Source organism: Topomyia yanbarensis, chromosome 3 (assembly GCF_030247195.1).
Source record: "Topomyia yanbarensis strain Yona2022 chromosome 3, ASM3024719v1, whole genome shotgun sequence".
In the NCBI taxonomy this organism is placed as follows: domain Eukaryota; kingdom Metazoa; phylum Arthropoda; class Insecta; order Diptera; family Culicidae; genus Topomyia; species Topomyia yanbarensis.
This window is the reverse complement of record NC_080672.1, coordinates 39711281-39725047: the sequence shown is the minus strand read 5'-3', so window position 1 is coordinate 39725047 and position 13767 is coordinate 39711281. Positions and strand designations below refer to the sequence as shown.

The 13767-nt window shown below is 41.5% G+C and overlaps 1 protein-coding gene across 1 annotated transcript; it reads right to left on the bottom strand.

Annotated features, from left to right (window-relative positions):
• Positions 1 to 8361: 8361 nt before the first annotated feature.
• Positions 8362 to 11192, bottom strand: LOC131691764 (uncharacterized). Its single transcript, XM_058978394.1, has 3 exons — positions 10886 to 11192; positions 9995 to 10808; positions 8362 to 9934 (listed from the first exon to the last, which is right to left on the bottom strand). The coding sequence occupies exons 1-3, from the start codon at positions 11125 to 11127 to the stop codon at positions 8636 to 8638; spliced, it is 2355 nt and encodes a 784-aa protein (XP_058834377.1). The 5' UTR covers positions 11128 to 11192; the 3' UTR covers positions 8362 to 8635.
• Positions 11193 to 13767: the final 2575 nt, after the last annotated feature.

Sequence of the window (13767 nt, the reverse complement as noted above, 5' to 3'; positions counted from 1 at the left end):
GGTTAGATTTTCGAGGATAAATTAACTGCGTAATCTATATCTGGATCACTTTTGCTCGTTAATCTCTCTCAGAGCTAGCATAGAAACCAAATTCGGTTTACGTATGAAACCGAAATAAAGGAATGACGAGAGAAACGATCCAAACGGCTGGCATGAATCGAATTTCGTTTCCCTTTCAAGATCACGCAGGGATGTTAATTTTTAAGCTCTCTTCTGGACATGTATGATTACGCGAGGGAAGGAGAAGTGACTGACCCCCAAACTGCATATTTTCGGTAAATTGAGAGCTAAAGGAAGAAAAAATAGATGCAATTAAGAGGCGAATAGATGCTCTCTAGAAATAAATTGTAAACTTAATATGAAGTACCCAGATCGAACGTCCGGCTTCTGCTTGTAGCTCGGGTATCTAGTCTAGTTTTTCGTTCTATGCTTATAGCTGATTCGTTCTAGAATTTCCAAGTATCTTTCATTTTCAATATTTCGTTTCCCTTAGTTGCTAATACGCCGCAAAACAATTAATTCACAAAAAAACTACAAGGGGCATCCCTATGGGGTTGCACGAACTGTAGATGTAGGACTATACTACTTAATGTAAAATATTTATTTTCTTAGTACTTAGTGCGTGGGAAAAACACCCGGACCGGTGAAGAAAAATCAAATTTTAGACAATATAATCACATCTCATGTATAGACCAAGCTTTCTAGTGGCTCTCAAACAGATCCTAAAAGTTCAAACACCCATGGATAACCCCAAGTTTGTAGATGTGTTTCGATGCCACAGGATTGCAAAATAATTACTATTACGTCATGAAAATTCAATTCTTCCGTGACAGTTTTTTTCTGCAAAATGCCCTGTGTGTATGCAAAGCTCATGATTTGTTGGGATATTAGCATTGATCGGAAAATGCTTTCCAACGCTGCGCATTGCATACATACAGGACATTTTGCAGGTCACCAGAAGCTGTTCATTTTACCACCGCCACATGTTCATTTTACTCACTCGCTAACATGTCTCATTTTTGGACATGTTTAAAAATCAAGAATCATGTTTGAAAAAATGTGTTTATGACGAAGTATTTTTACCTGATATGTACAAAACATGTCTAACAAGAAACATATAAGGTGATTGTAATATCTCATTCACTTATTAGTTAGAAAATAATGACTTTGCTTAACGTGTTCATTTTACCGCCAGTTCCCCTACCTACCAACACATTCGCCCCAAACATTGAACCCAAGCGTACAATGCAAAATGAGTCAACACTGATGATGATGGGTAGAGCGAAAGAGACAACTATTACCACCACGGCACTATTAGCGCATTTCACCAAAATTCCACGCGGCCTTTCCCGATTGAAAGGAACGGCCGCGCTTAGCCCATCTGTCATATAATCGTGATTTTGCATAGCGAAGTGCTGAATGATAACACATTTTGTTTCAAAAAACAGCCCTGCGTTATGCAACACTTTTTGCAGGTTGATTATACCAGTTGCAAGTGGGGCCAAATTCACCAAGTTCCGTAAAATTCCTTTTAAATTACAGAATTGATAAAATTGCTTAGATGAGCTAAACTAATTAATCAAATGTCCATGCGTTTAAACCAAAATGGGAAGCTTATTACTACCACTACATTACTTAATTTCAAGCGCAAATAGCAAATACATGTGCTAGCTAAACCAAAAATTTACTGGCAACATTACAGCGGCATTTAGGAAGCAGTTGGAGCGGTCGCATGTTGGACGACACAGGGTAGCGTCCCTCCACAGCCAGTGTAACGGACTTCTAACTCAGCTACACTGGCTGTAAAAAAACACAGCGCAGTGATCTGCTTCGCCAGCCGTTCAACAGGGAACTGAGCGTGTCTGGCCAAGTCCGTTCTTTAAATAGTCGATGATGACGTCATTCATAGAAGCGTAGCGCGCTACGTACACCAATCTGTCGTACAGGGCTTGGGAAGCGCTATCTTCTGTGTGTTAATGCGCGATATTTTGACAAGGTTGTACATTATTTAATTTTTTAATGCTATGATATCAAAAATCTTTGGGTTTATCTATTGGAATCTATTCTTAGAAGTATTTCGGGGCGATTTGTGCAAAAAATTTGAAAATTTATCGTGAGATGGCTGAATTATATGCGTTTAAAATTGGACCACTTTTCGTTACATACCATTTTTGTAGAATTTGCAGAGTGCACCCCCATATCGAAAACAAAGACGTAGTCCTACGTCAAAAACATTAAAAATATAAGTCAGTACCCTCTCCCCGATAATGGAAGGAGCTGCGCACGCCTACAGGAGACCGCAAAGGCGTTGTTTATGTTATAAAGGCTCGTATAGAGTGAAGCCAAATCTACCTATCGATCTGTCAGATACCGTGCAAAGTAAACAAAAATTCTTCTTTCGGAGAACATGCAAGAAAAGTATTAGTATCGAGAAAAATAATATCAATGCGAAATATTTCAATAGGCTAAACAAGACACTGTATTCAGTTTATTATACTTTTTGTAACAATGTAAAATAAATTACATGGAATAGTTACACAGACTAACAGACATAACACACTAGCTCCACCTTTTATTCACGGTCCCAAACACTTATTTGCTGGTGGGTTACCCATCAGGCTTGGGAACAAATTTTCACTAGTGGTCTATCCCCCATACGCTTGTTCATATGTCACTAGCGCCATAATTTCAAAAGCGGTCACAATCCCAACTACCAAAATATTTGAAACGATCGTTAAAGTGGGCGAAGCATTATTTTCGAGTGTTATGTCTGTTAGTCTGTGATAGTATTTTGAACAAAGTACTAAAAGCCACGGAACAGTAGGTTGTAGTAGATAAAATTATTATCGTCACGAAACTTCACCGCCGCAAATTTTCACAACACAACAAGGCACGGCGCATGTTTGTGTTGGTGGTTACCCTGTAAACGGCCAGGGGGCAATATCTGGCAATTATTCCACCGACCAGATTGTGGTCCAGTGGAACGCCGACGTCGACCCTTGTCAAAGACTAGTATATCTGGGCGGTTGTGCTGTAGGTATTGTTCCAATACAACAGTGTGACCTAGAAAAACTCTAGTAAGAGAACTGCGGAGCGAAAAACAGCATTTTTGGCAACGTATGCCCTAGCATTGTATGGCAACACGTCCAATGTTATAAGGATAGGCAATGTTCGATTGGATTCGTTTTTTGACAGCTAAACGCGAATCCAATCGATCCAAAATGGAGTCTCCGCAGTTCTCTATCTAGAGTTTTTCTAATGTGACCCCAGTACAGCTTTAAACGAGTATTTGCCGGAACAGGCACAGACAGACATATAAAGATCATTCGGCACAATCTTTTCCAAAAGACTATGTTGCAGGCGCAAACTCTTAGCAACGTTGTTGTGATGCTCGGTATTGGCTGCAATGACTAGTACGCAGCAACCTGCCATAATGTGGTCGTAGGTCTCGTGCGGTGAATGGCACATCCGACATATATCCTCGACATCTTGGTGGCGAACATACCTCCTGTAATTCCTCGACGGAATTATCCTGTCGTGGTTGGCAGTCATGTCGGATTCGATCGCAAAGAGAGCTTATCTCGCTTGAACCGCAGGTTAGATGCAGCCGTGTCGACGTACAACTCCTCCAACTGGTGTGGATGGACACCGTGCACAGCTTCCTACTTCTACTTTGCAATCTTCTCCGCTGTCGTCAGCAAATTGCAGTTAAGGTTGCTTGGTATACTCCATGTCGATTGGAATTTTCCACAAAGTATTCTCGCAGTTGTAGCACCGGCACTACACATATTGCCTGGATGCCGTATTCCTTGTCCTCCTTCATCCCGTGGCAATTCTAAATGCCTTCCTCTATTTGATGACGCCGAAACTGTTGGTCAACACGGGGACAGCAAACGTATTGATTGCTTTGACTTTATTCCCCGCGTTCAGGGAAGATTTCAAGATACAGTTCACTTGACTCAATATCGTTCTTTCAGAATTTAAGCTTGATGTCGGTGTGGCGAATCCCGCGGAGCTGCAGGAATCCTATACTATACTTATACGATTTGCCACGAATCGTGTCCAGAATCATCTCGCCTTCGTCGATCTCGCAGCCTCCTGTGTCGACCAATTGCACTGATAGTAGCTGAACAGATCGGCATTTTTCTAGTCCAAACGCCATGCCGATGTCGCCACTAATTCTTTCGACTAGTTTGATGACTACACCCAATCGTTCTGTCGAGTCAGCATAGATCTTGATATCGTCTACGTTGAAAGTATGGGTCATCTCTTCCGGTAAGCTTTCTCTATACCTTATCTGATAGTCATGCCCGTTTTGATTGAACGGTAGGACGAGCGGGATAAATGAATCATCTTGAATGTTCCTCCGCAAGATGTATTCTAGACCGCAACACGTCTTTCTCACTTCTGAGCTGAGCAGTGTTGTCGTCCCTCTCTCCATCACCTGCCGCAGGAACCGCAGACTACAGACCTACCTTATACATATTCAACACCTTAATAAGGAGTGAGTGCGGTATGGAGTTGTATGCCTTTTTGTAATCGATATAGGCCATACTAATGTTCCGTTGGTTACAACCTAATTCTCTAACATTGACTGTATCGATGATGGGTTGATCTTTCCAATCTAGGGTGTGTTGTTCATCTCTTCTGCTCCTCTGTCAGGATGCTATTCTTCTCACAGTGGGCCTTTACATAAATAGTGATGAATGTACTCATGATCTTGTGCAGACTTATTAGACAGGTAATTGGTATGTCCTTGAGGAGGAGAATTGTGGTACCACTGGTGATGAAATCCGACAATAAGCGGGGTTCGCGTAACGCCCAATTCCTAAGGTACCGCGTACCCTTGCGTAAATAATTGATTTCGACGAAGACAGCTGACATCTCGTCGATTTCTTCACCTGCTCATTTCTCCTCGCGCCTTAGCCACGGTTGCCCATCGCAATATTGTCCGGGGCCTCCAAATACCGGTTCAAAAGCTAGACATCGCTGACATCGCTGGTATTCCTACTCCAGACCTTCGCTGCAATTGAGCTTCTTGTGGCTGATTTGGTCATAGAAGTGTAACGCCTTAGTCATTTTGATAAGACATTATTATACTATTGCTGTATTAGTGTGTCGCGTTTTTTGTCAGCTGGTGAGCTGACAAAAAACGCATGCGAAGCTCAGTAGGAGTAATAATCGCACATAATTTCGCCGATCTTTTGCCGTCTCTGTATGCGGTCAGCCTTCCAATAGCGGCACGGCTGTTCGATACCCGACTCTCCAATCTCTGCTATAGGTTCTGGCTTTTTCCGGAGATGGTGAGACGGATCCCCTCTAGGTGTAAGTCGGTATCCTAAACATCTTACGATTGCCACTGCAGCACAGACTTCCAGATTCTGCATAAATTCCAGGTGAATTGGAAGCACGTTACCATTCATGTTCTGAGGTTCACAGAGCGACTTTAAAGAATACTGCAGCCTCGGGATCCTGGGGTGCAACATCCTGGGGTGTATGCGTGTCGCGAAATCGGATAGTAGCTCTTTTTTCCTTTTTGTTAACGACTAAGAGTGAGTATTTTTTTTGTTTTTATATTGTAACGAGCGAGACGATGAAGGAAGAAAGTTTAGAACAGCGTGGAATAATGTCATATGAGTAAGCTTAAAGTTTGACGTCGACGTAACCCTTTGCGTTCTACCGCAGGAGTCAGGACCGTCTTGAGTACCGTGGCTCTTAATATTAAAAATACTTCTTCTTTCAGGTCCTTGCTTTAATATACGTTAAATTTTATCAAAAAAATATTTGCCCCCTCACGCAAAGCAGGATTGCTACGGCTCTGGGAAGAAAAGTGAGCAATTACTTCGTCAGAATAAGCTGCTATCAAGGAATATCGATAGAAATATAGTAAGGTAATTATTTTATATGTAAGTCTAATTCTAACTTTTTGAATAAATTGGGAGACGATAATGAAAAACAAAAACGCAAAACGAGAAAAAAAAGAAAAGCAAACAACAAACTAATGGGATTTTCGATTGATTGACACCGGTGTAGTGGATTGCACTGATTTTGTACTTTCTAGCAGAAGTGTCAATGGAACATACCCAGTTTTCTGCACTTCTGCTAGAAAGTGCAAAAATGGTGCAGTTCCAGTGCCCTTCACTACACCGGTGTCAATCAATCGAAAACCCCATAAATACAGCCCTTCAGAAGGAATCAAACTTCCCACTGAGACGTCCAAAAAATTGTTTCAAAACCGTTCAACACGGGTTCAACGATGGACGTTCGTTGAACGGTTATTTGGACTTTGTCCAAATTGGTCCAACGAACGTCCTTCATTGGACGATTTTGAAACCAACCGTTCTTAGAGGGTTGGTACATTCAGTAGCAGGTCCATCAAAAGACTTTCCTGTACGAGTTGATCAAGTTTGTCCGTAAGATGCTAATGACCCTCTAAGTTGTTTTCATGCTCGTCGTAATCTGTGGTTGCTCCTTACGGAGGTTCATAGCTTGAAATGTTGGGCACCAATGTAACTGGCCAGCCTGAGACCTTTCAAGGGAAGGTTCTATTTGTCCCTAATACGAAAAGGGAAGCGATCTAGCTGGCTCAAATCGACATCCCAATCGTCCGACAGCTGTAACTCGCCTTGCGCTCGATGCTCTCATTTTTCTCCGGGAGCATCAGGATCTTGTATGTGGACGCTCGACTGTTCTGGCCGCCACAAAGAGCACTACAATGACGGACTTCTTCGCGCCCTGGTGGAACCGGTGGTAGTTACAAACTTCGGATCGTACTTGCTTAACCCTCTGGCACTCGCGCGAATGGCTCCTCGAATGAGCTGCCGCTGAAAGAAGATTTCGCTAGATTTTCTGAAGATGTTGCACAAAATACAACGGCGCGAGTGTCGGAGGGTTAACTACTCGCACCATGGCTGCCGCTAACGAACTACTAGAGCCTCCGAATTTTTCTGTGCAGAAATTTATTGAGGAATCACTGTTAAACCCACCACCAGATAGCAGATGAGAGAAGGATGAAAAATCGGCCATTGTTTTTTTTGTAATGGTGTAACGGTTTACGGCTTTTTCGTTGATGTACTATTGAAACACGTAAATAATATTGCCACAGAGAACAGGCATCCATGATTGAACAAATATATTAATAAAACGTGTGTAAACATTTGAATTTATACACGATAAAACACTAGCGCCGCCACACCAACCTATCCCAACTATCCGTCAAATCCATTTCAAAACCGGTTTGAAATCCTGAATGGATTCAATATGGATTCTGGCTTCAAGGAAGCAACCGATTCCGACTTAATCGGTTGATGCCTTTGAGCTGGAATTCATACTGAATCTACTCAGAATTCCGAACCGGTTGCGGACTGGTTTGACTCAAGACGGATACACCCAGTTAAACTCATTCCGGAACCGGTTCGGATTTCTTAATGGAGTCATTATGGATTCCAAATGAAATGCAACAACCGATTCCGACTCAGAATCGGTTGTTGCATTTGATTTGGAATCCATACTGACTCCATTCAGGATTCCGAATCAAATTCCGAGTGGTTTGACCGGGCAGGTGTGCACATTTTTTTCTGTGTGTGAGTGCGGTTGACATTTTTCTTTGATGAAGCCGAAAAAACAAGAAAATATGAAGAAGAAAAGCACAAACAAATGACGTAGTGGGCCTTTCTGTTGCCATAAGTTTTCTTTCGGTACGGTCATAGTTAATTTAATCGGTTTTTTTGAAGTAAAAAGTGTCCCTAAGTGTTCTAATAGGTAGATCCGAGGTGAAGCTCGGCCTTTTCTCACTTTTCATTGTGCGCCAAAGAATCAGGATGCTCGTTCGTTCACTTCAAGGGCCCCGGCCGCCATGCTTAATTTTGCAAGTATTAAACTAATACACTCAAAAGTGTCAAATGTTCCCACCTTTCTCCCATCGTGGGTTTGACTGGGTAGAGGTATAACCCGCTGCCAATTCAGTCGAACTCAGCCGCTAAAAAAAATGACGACAGTAGCGCACCTGGTAAGACTGGGAACTACCTTCAAAACCGTTAGGGATTTTTATACAAGTTGAATGATGAAGATGGACGTCTGTTCTCTGTGATATTGCTGACTGGGCGAATGACCTTTTGATTAAAGCTCTCAATAAACAATTACAATTTCGCTGGCTATTTTTGATCTGTAATTGTCCGACCCGATTAGTATTCGAAAAATTTAGTAAACAATACACGTTATAATCATTTAAAATCATGTCAACATTCCGTAATTCGGATCGACACCCAAATTTAAGATTTACATCCAACCCCAGCCCCATAAAGTAAAGTAGCAGTAAAGAACTTTCAAGGCGAGAAATAGCATAATCTAAAATTATATTTATTCATTGTAAATACATATATTAAAGGTCCACGCTTCGCATTGAATCGGGTCAAATAAAAAGACTCATAAAGGACTCAATTCTGATACGGAAATTAAAAAAACTAAACTAATTAATAATTAATCTAGGTAGGAGTACATACAGAAACAGAACACTCGATGAAGTTTGGCGCTGATCGAAACATTTCTTAAGGGATACTACCGAATAATTTTATATTACCACAGTAAATGAAGCATTCTAAACAGAACTTTAACTGACACTTCGCTACACACCACTCTACAAAAATACTAACGGATTAGAATCCTCTGAAACACACAAATCTTCATCAGTTTCCAATTTCACCTCAGCGATTGGCTCGACAGCGTTACTATCGGTACCCTGCTCCTGTCCAGCGTCTGCAGCTCCAACGATTCCGGACATCGACGACGATTGGGAACAAGCCTCCGCGAAACATTGCCGATCGAATGGAAATATGCCGGAACGGCGAAAGCAAACTACTATATTATCTGGTGTGAAACTTTCCTTGTACGCCACACTGACACACTCCGCCACGTTTCCCAAATCGAAGGTTTGATCCGGATGATCACTTTGCCACGTATCTACCGCTTTCCGGTATGCATCGTCGAAAACACGCATTATGCCATTCTTCAGTGGCTGCAGCATGTAATTGAATTCTTGAGCGGTAATCGTGGTCACTCCATTGTCATGCATTAATTTTCGATTGTCAGCTGTGTAATAATTGCTAAAGTTTTTGAACAGCAAAAGCGAAGGATTTTCTTTGGACGATTGAGAATTGCGGATAAAGTGCAGCAGTACTTCCGTGAAAAGCTCCTCTTTGATTCCGGTAGACGTTGCCAGAGCCAATGTTCCAACAGGAGCCCCCTTCAGCATGTCCTCACTAAGTCCAGCACATTGGAATATCATGACGGGAGGGCATGTATTTCCCAACGCGTTGACAATCACAAACGTAGTCACCTTCTTTCGCTCTGTCAACTTGTGCGAAACGTTTTTAGCGATTTCTTCTAAATTAAAAATTCTCATGCCATCAGCAAATTGCGGATGGGCCTGGACAATACTATCCATCAAATCGAAAAACTTTTGAGCTTGTTCCAGACTGAAAGGATTTGTATTGCTACCGTCGGATATCCAAACTAGCAAATGAGGATGCCGTTCAAGAAAATCACTCATCCACTCTTCACTTGCCTTTCGTTCCTTTTTCCAGTCCTTCGGAACATTTAGATTGTTCATGGTTGCCATTTCGTAGGCCAACTTTCGAACTTCTACATCGGGCAAATCGTGCACGGTGCTCACATATTCGATTATGGTTGACACCAGATTCAATTCTAGATCATCTGGGAACACTTTGGTAACAGCTTCGTTACGAAGACGCGTCATCTCCAGTTGAGTTTCGTTATTTTTATGGATTTTTACCCATCGTGCAAGGACCCATGGAGTTACGCTGTACTCTTTGGCTACCCGAACGACTGTTCCTCCAGCAAGAACCTTTTCAACAGCGGCTCGCACCGTTTGCTGCGGATAGTTGGATGATACTGGGCCGACGGGTTTCGAAATCAACTGTAAGCATAACGCAAAACGTTGTGAAAAGTAACGTAATCAATTAAAATTTCAACTCACCAATTGTTTGTTTGCCTTTCCTTTGTTTGTTGACATTTTTTTCTTAGCCCTTTTCAATTCATTTGTTTTCGAATGCTGAGCTTCATGTTTTATTAGAGCTATATTCTTCCAAAATCGCTGCGTGCATCGGCTACACTTTAAAGGCCTGCATGGATCGTGTTTCGCTAGGTGCACATTATAAATGACGATACTGTCGAACGACATACTACAATCCTCACAAAAATAACCTTCCTCTTGGGCGGCATGGTCAACGTACAAATGACGATCACGAGCTTCTTTTGAGTCCATAGTAATGCTACAGATGAAGCACTTGTACGTCCCTATGTACAAATTGGGAACGCTAGCTGGTTCCATTTCACTGCTGTCGTCAACCGGAACTGGCGAATCACATACTTCTTCCGGATCATCGACTAATAGAGGTTCATCTTTAACTATGTCATCCTCGATTTCAATCACGTCATCGTCCTCGCCGTCGTCATGTTCGCCTCTAGACATATTCAAAATATTAACTGAGCCAGTATTTTTGAACACCACCTTTTCTTTGCCCATTTTGTATCGTAATCGCTTGTGTTTCTTTGCGTTACTTTCAAGTTCCAACCCGAAACTATGGACTACTTGTAATCGATCGAAACAGCGTTGGCAAAAATAAGACAACGCCTTTTCGCTGGGAGATCTTGAGAGCTTAAAGTACCGCTTTGCTACACTCAGAACTGGAAACTTCCGCATCATCACAGTGTGGTGGTCGATCATGTTGCACATCCTACAGAGCTGCAGACATAATCGACAGGTGGCAACTTGCGTTAAAATGTTATTGCTAAACAATGAATGATAAAGCAATGAGCATACAAATGAAGACGAATCAAAAACCGATCGATAATTAAAAAATTCTACCTTATAAATATGGTCGGCTCCCGATAGTCTGTCCGATCATCAAGCGAACCTTCCTTTAGCTGATCCTCCCCGAAATGCATATTGCAGACCACCGCTCCACTGGATCCGAATTCCGGTGGCAGACTTTTACCGGTTCCTACTTCAATGGCGTTCTTCCAGCGTGCCGCAAGCTCTCTGTCAAGCGGAAACTCGGTTGTGTACTCCTGCAGGAGATTGATACATCCGGGAATGCAGCAGGACATCACTGGGACGAATATTTACTTAGAGCCGTGCAAAACCGGACACGTCCTGTTTTCAACTTTTTGAAAAATAAACAATATTTGACAGCCGGCGGCTGCGGTCAATGTGCATTAGTTCAACAAGAGATTGGATCAACTGCTGAAGCTGAAGCGTATTTGTGTGGCTGCATCCTGTGGTATATGTATAGGGTATACCAACTAGCTTTATTTTAAAGGATACCCGAATAGAAATGCACAACAGTATTACAGCATTTTTTATTGTTACATTACAATGAAACGCAATGTTATTCTGGAAAATTTACAATGGAAATATAATCATCACATTTGTTGTTTCTACATCCAATTTCATTGTAAACCCGATTTTTACATGGAAAAAGGGGGGTCATTAAGGGATGTAACAATAAAAAAATTGATCTTTTCCCATACATTCTGAAATCAAAAACGTCGATTTACATTGTTTTTCCGTTGTAGATTTTGGAGGCATGAAGGACTGCATCATAAGTATATTGATGTTACAACAAAAGTTGTTGCTAACAAATAAAACTGTTGTAAATTCAACGTTTCTACGATCAGTTTCGATATTACTTTCTGTTCGGGTAGGTCCTTAACATCGACTATTTGGGAAAGCGCCTATTCGAGAAGCCTATATTAGGCAATCCATGAGACATTTGTTATCAGCTGATTATTTCCTATTACTTCTGACGTTACTCCGGTGCGGATCCAAGACATTTCTTATATGCATTACGAGCTGACCTGAAAGCCCTGGAATCATCACGCTGACGCCGGTTCCAAGTAGAGCACTCTAGTTAGAGTGTGGCCAAGAGGCATGACGTATCCAAACGAACATGGAATTTGACGTATACACAATAGAAATAAGTCAAATTTCATGTTCGTTTGGATACGTCATGGCCTCTTGGCCACACTCTAACTAGAGTGCTTTAGTTCCAAGCTTTTCTCATATCCTTCTTCATTCTTTCAAGCTCAGCTCTCCACCACGAAGTTCCCCTAGCCATTTTAACAATACGAAGTGGACAAGCTTCTTTGTAGGATGCTACTATGAACGAGTTTGTCGTATCCACGACGTCATCTAAGTCGTCTAGTTGACTAATTGCTGGAAAATATCTATGAAATTTAGTCGCCAAGTTTTCCAAGAAGAGATTCCAGTTTGAAGATTTAGGACCACGATATGTTATCACATTGAAGGTAATATCAAAATGATCGAAAAATATATATTTATGATAGAGACGGTTCAGTTTCATTTGGAACATGCCAATTTCTCAGCTCATGCGAAATTCGATCAGACAAAGCGTTATGTTTAACACCTCTTCCCTCCCAGACCTCACAAAAGTTGGTCGGTTTCCCACATTCAGAATATGTTACTATGTTTTAATTGCCGCAAGGTTCTACTGTATCGATTTTGTTGGCTATTTTCGGCAAATTTGAGACTAAGAGAAACGAAAGCAATGAAATTGAAAGACGGATAGGTATTCTAGAGCGAATCAGTTATAAACTTAGAACGGAAAACTAGAACTAGGCAGGCTCATATGGGCATGATCGAAAGCCGGCGTCGGCGGTAAAACATGATGATGAGTTATGTTCTACCATAGACCATGCGGTAGACTTGGGTGAAACGCCCAACTCCTACTCTGCAGAAGGCAAAAAAAAATTCTTCACATTTCCTTTCGATCATGCCCGTATGAGCCTGCCTAGTTCTAGTTTTCCGTTCTAAGTTTATAACTGATTCGCTCTAGAATACCTATCCGTCTTTCAATTTCATTGCTTTCGTTTCTCTTAGTCTCAAATTTGCCGAAAAAAGCCAACAAAATCGATACAGAACATTCAGAATATGGAGATTTGTACTACTTATGTACTCCATAAGTTCAGAGCCTCTCAGATTGATGTCTGAGCCGCCCCAAATGATGTGATTCGCATCACTGCCGATAATGAGTGGAAACCGATTTCTGCTACAATCTGATACAACGCTTTTGAAATCATCAGAAGGAGATGACTCGTTATGCGGTAGATATGCTGAACAATATATGAATATTTTTGTCTACGTTACCGAAAGTCAATGTGACTGTAACATCACAGATATCGCGAGTTTGTGAGCTCTGATATGAGACACGCATCAATAGCCTTATTTGCAATAATGCAAGATCGAGGCATTTTACGTGGGTTACTCATGCCTGTCTTGTTGTAAGCAATGAATTAGTACTTTTAGTAAGCGATTGTGGAAGAAATGAAAAGATCTTAATATCTCCAAATCCCAAAATAACAACACCGAATGTTCTAAAAATCAATCAAATAAAATATTATCATAGGTTGGGATTCTAACCCAAGCCAACCAGGTTCACTCAAATCTATAAAAGGCTAGTGTAGTCTTTGTACAGCCTCAATTCAGCAGCCTAGACTTTTCGATACATCGGTGAAATCTTAAGCATTCTATGTAGGGAAGATTGGTGCTGGCAGTAAAGTAAAAGCTTAGTATTCAACAGGTTGCGGTTTCTTGAATCCAGGTACGTGATATGATAACCAACAAGCTGAGACGCGAGACATGCAGTTAGCAAAAAATCGAACGTCAAATGCATCCAGGAGGTACTGTCAATGCAGCCAGTCTATTTAAACTATGTGAGGCAAAAAGAG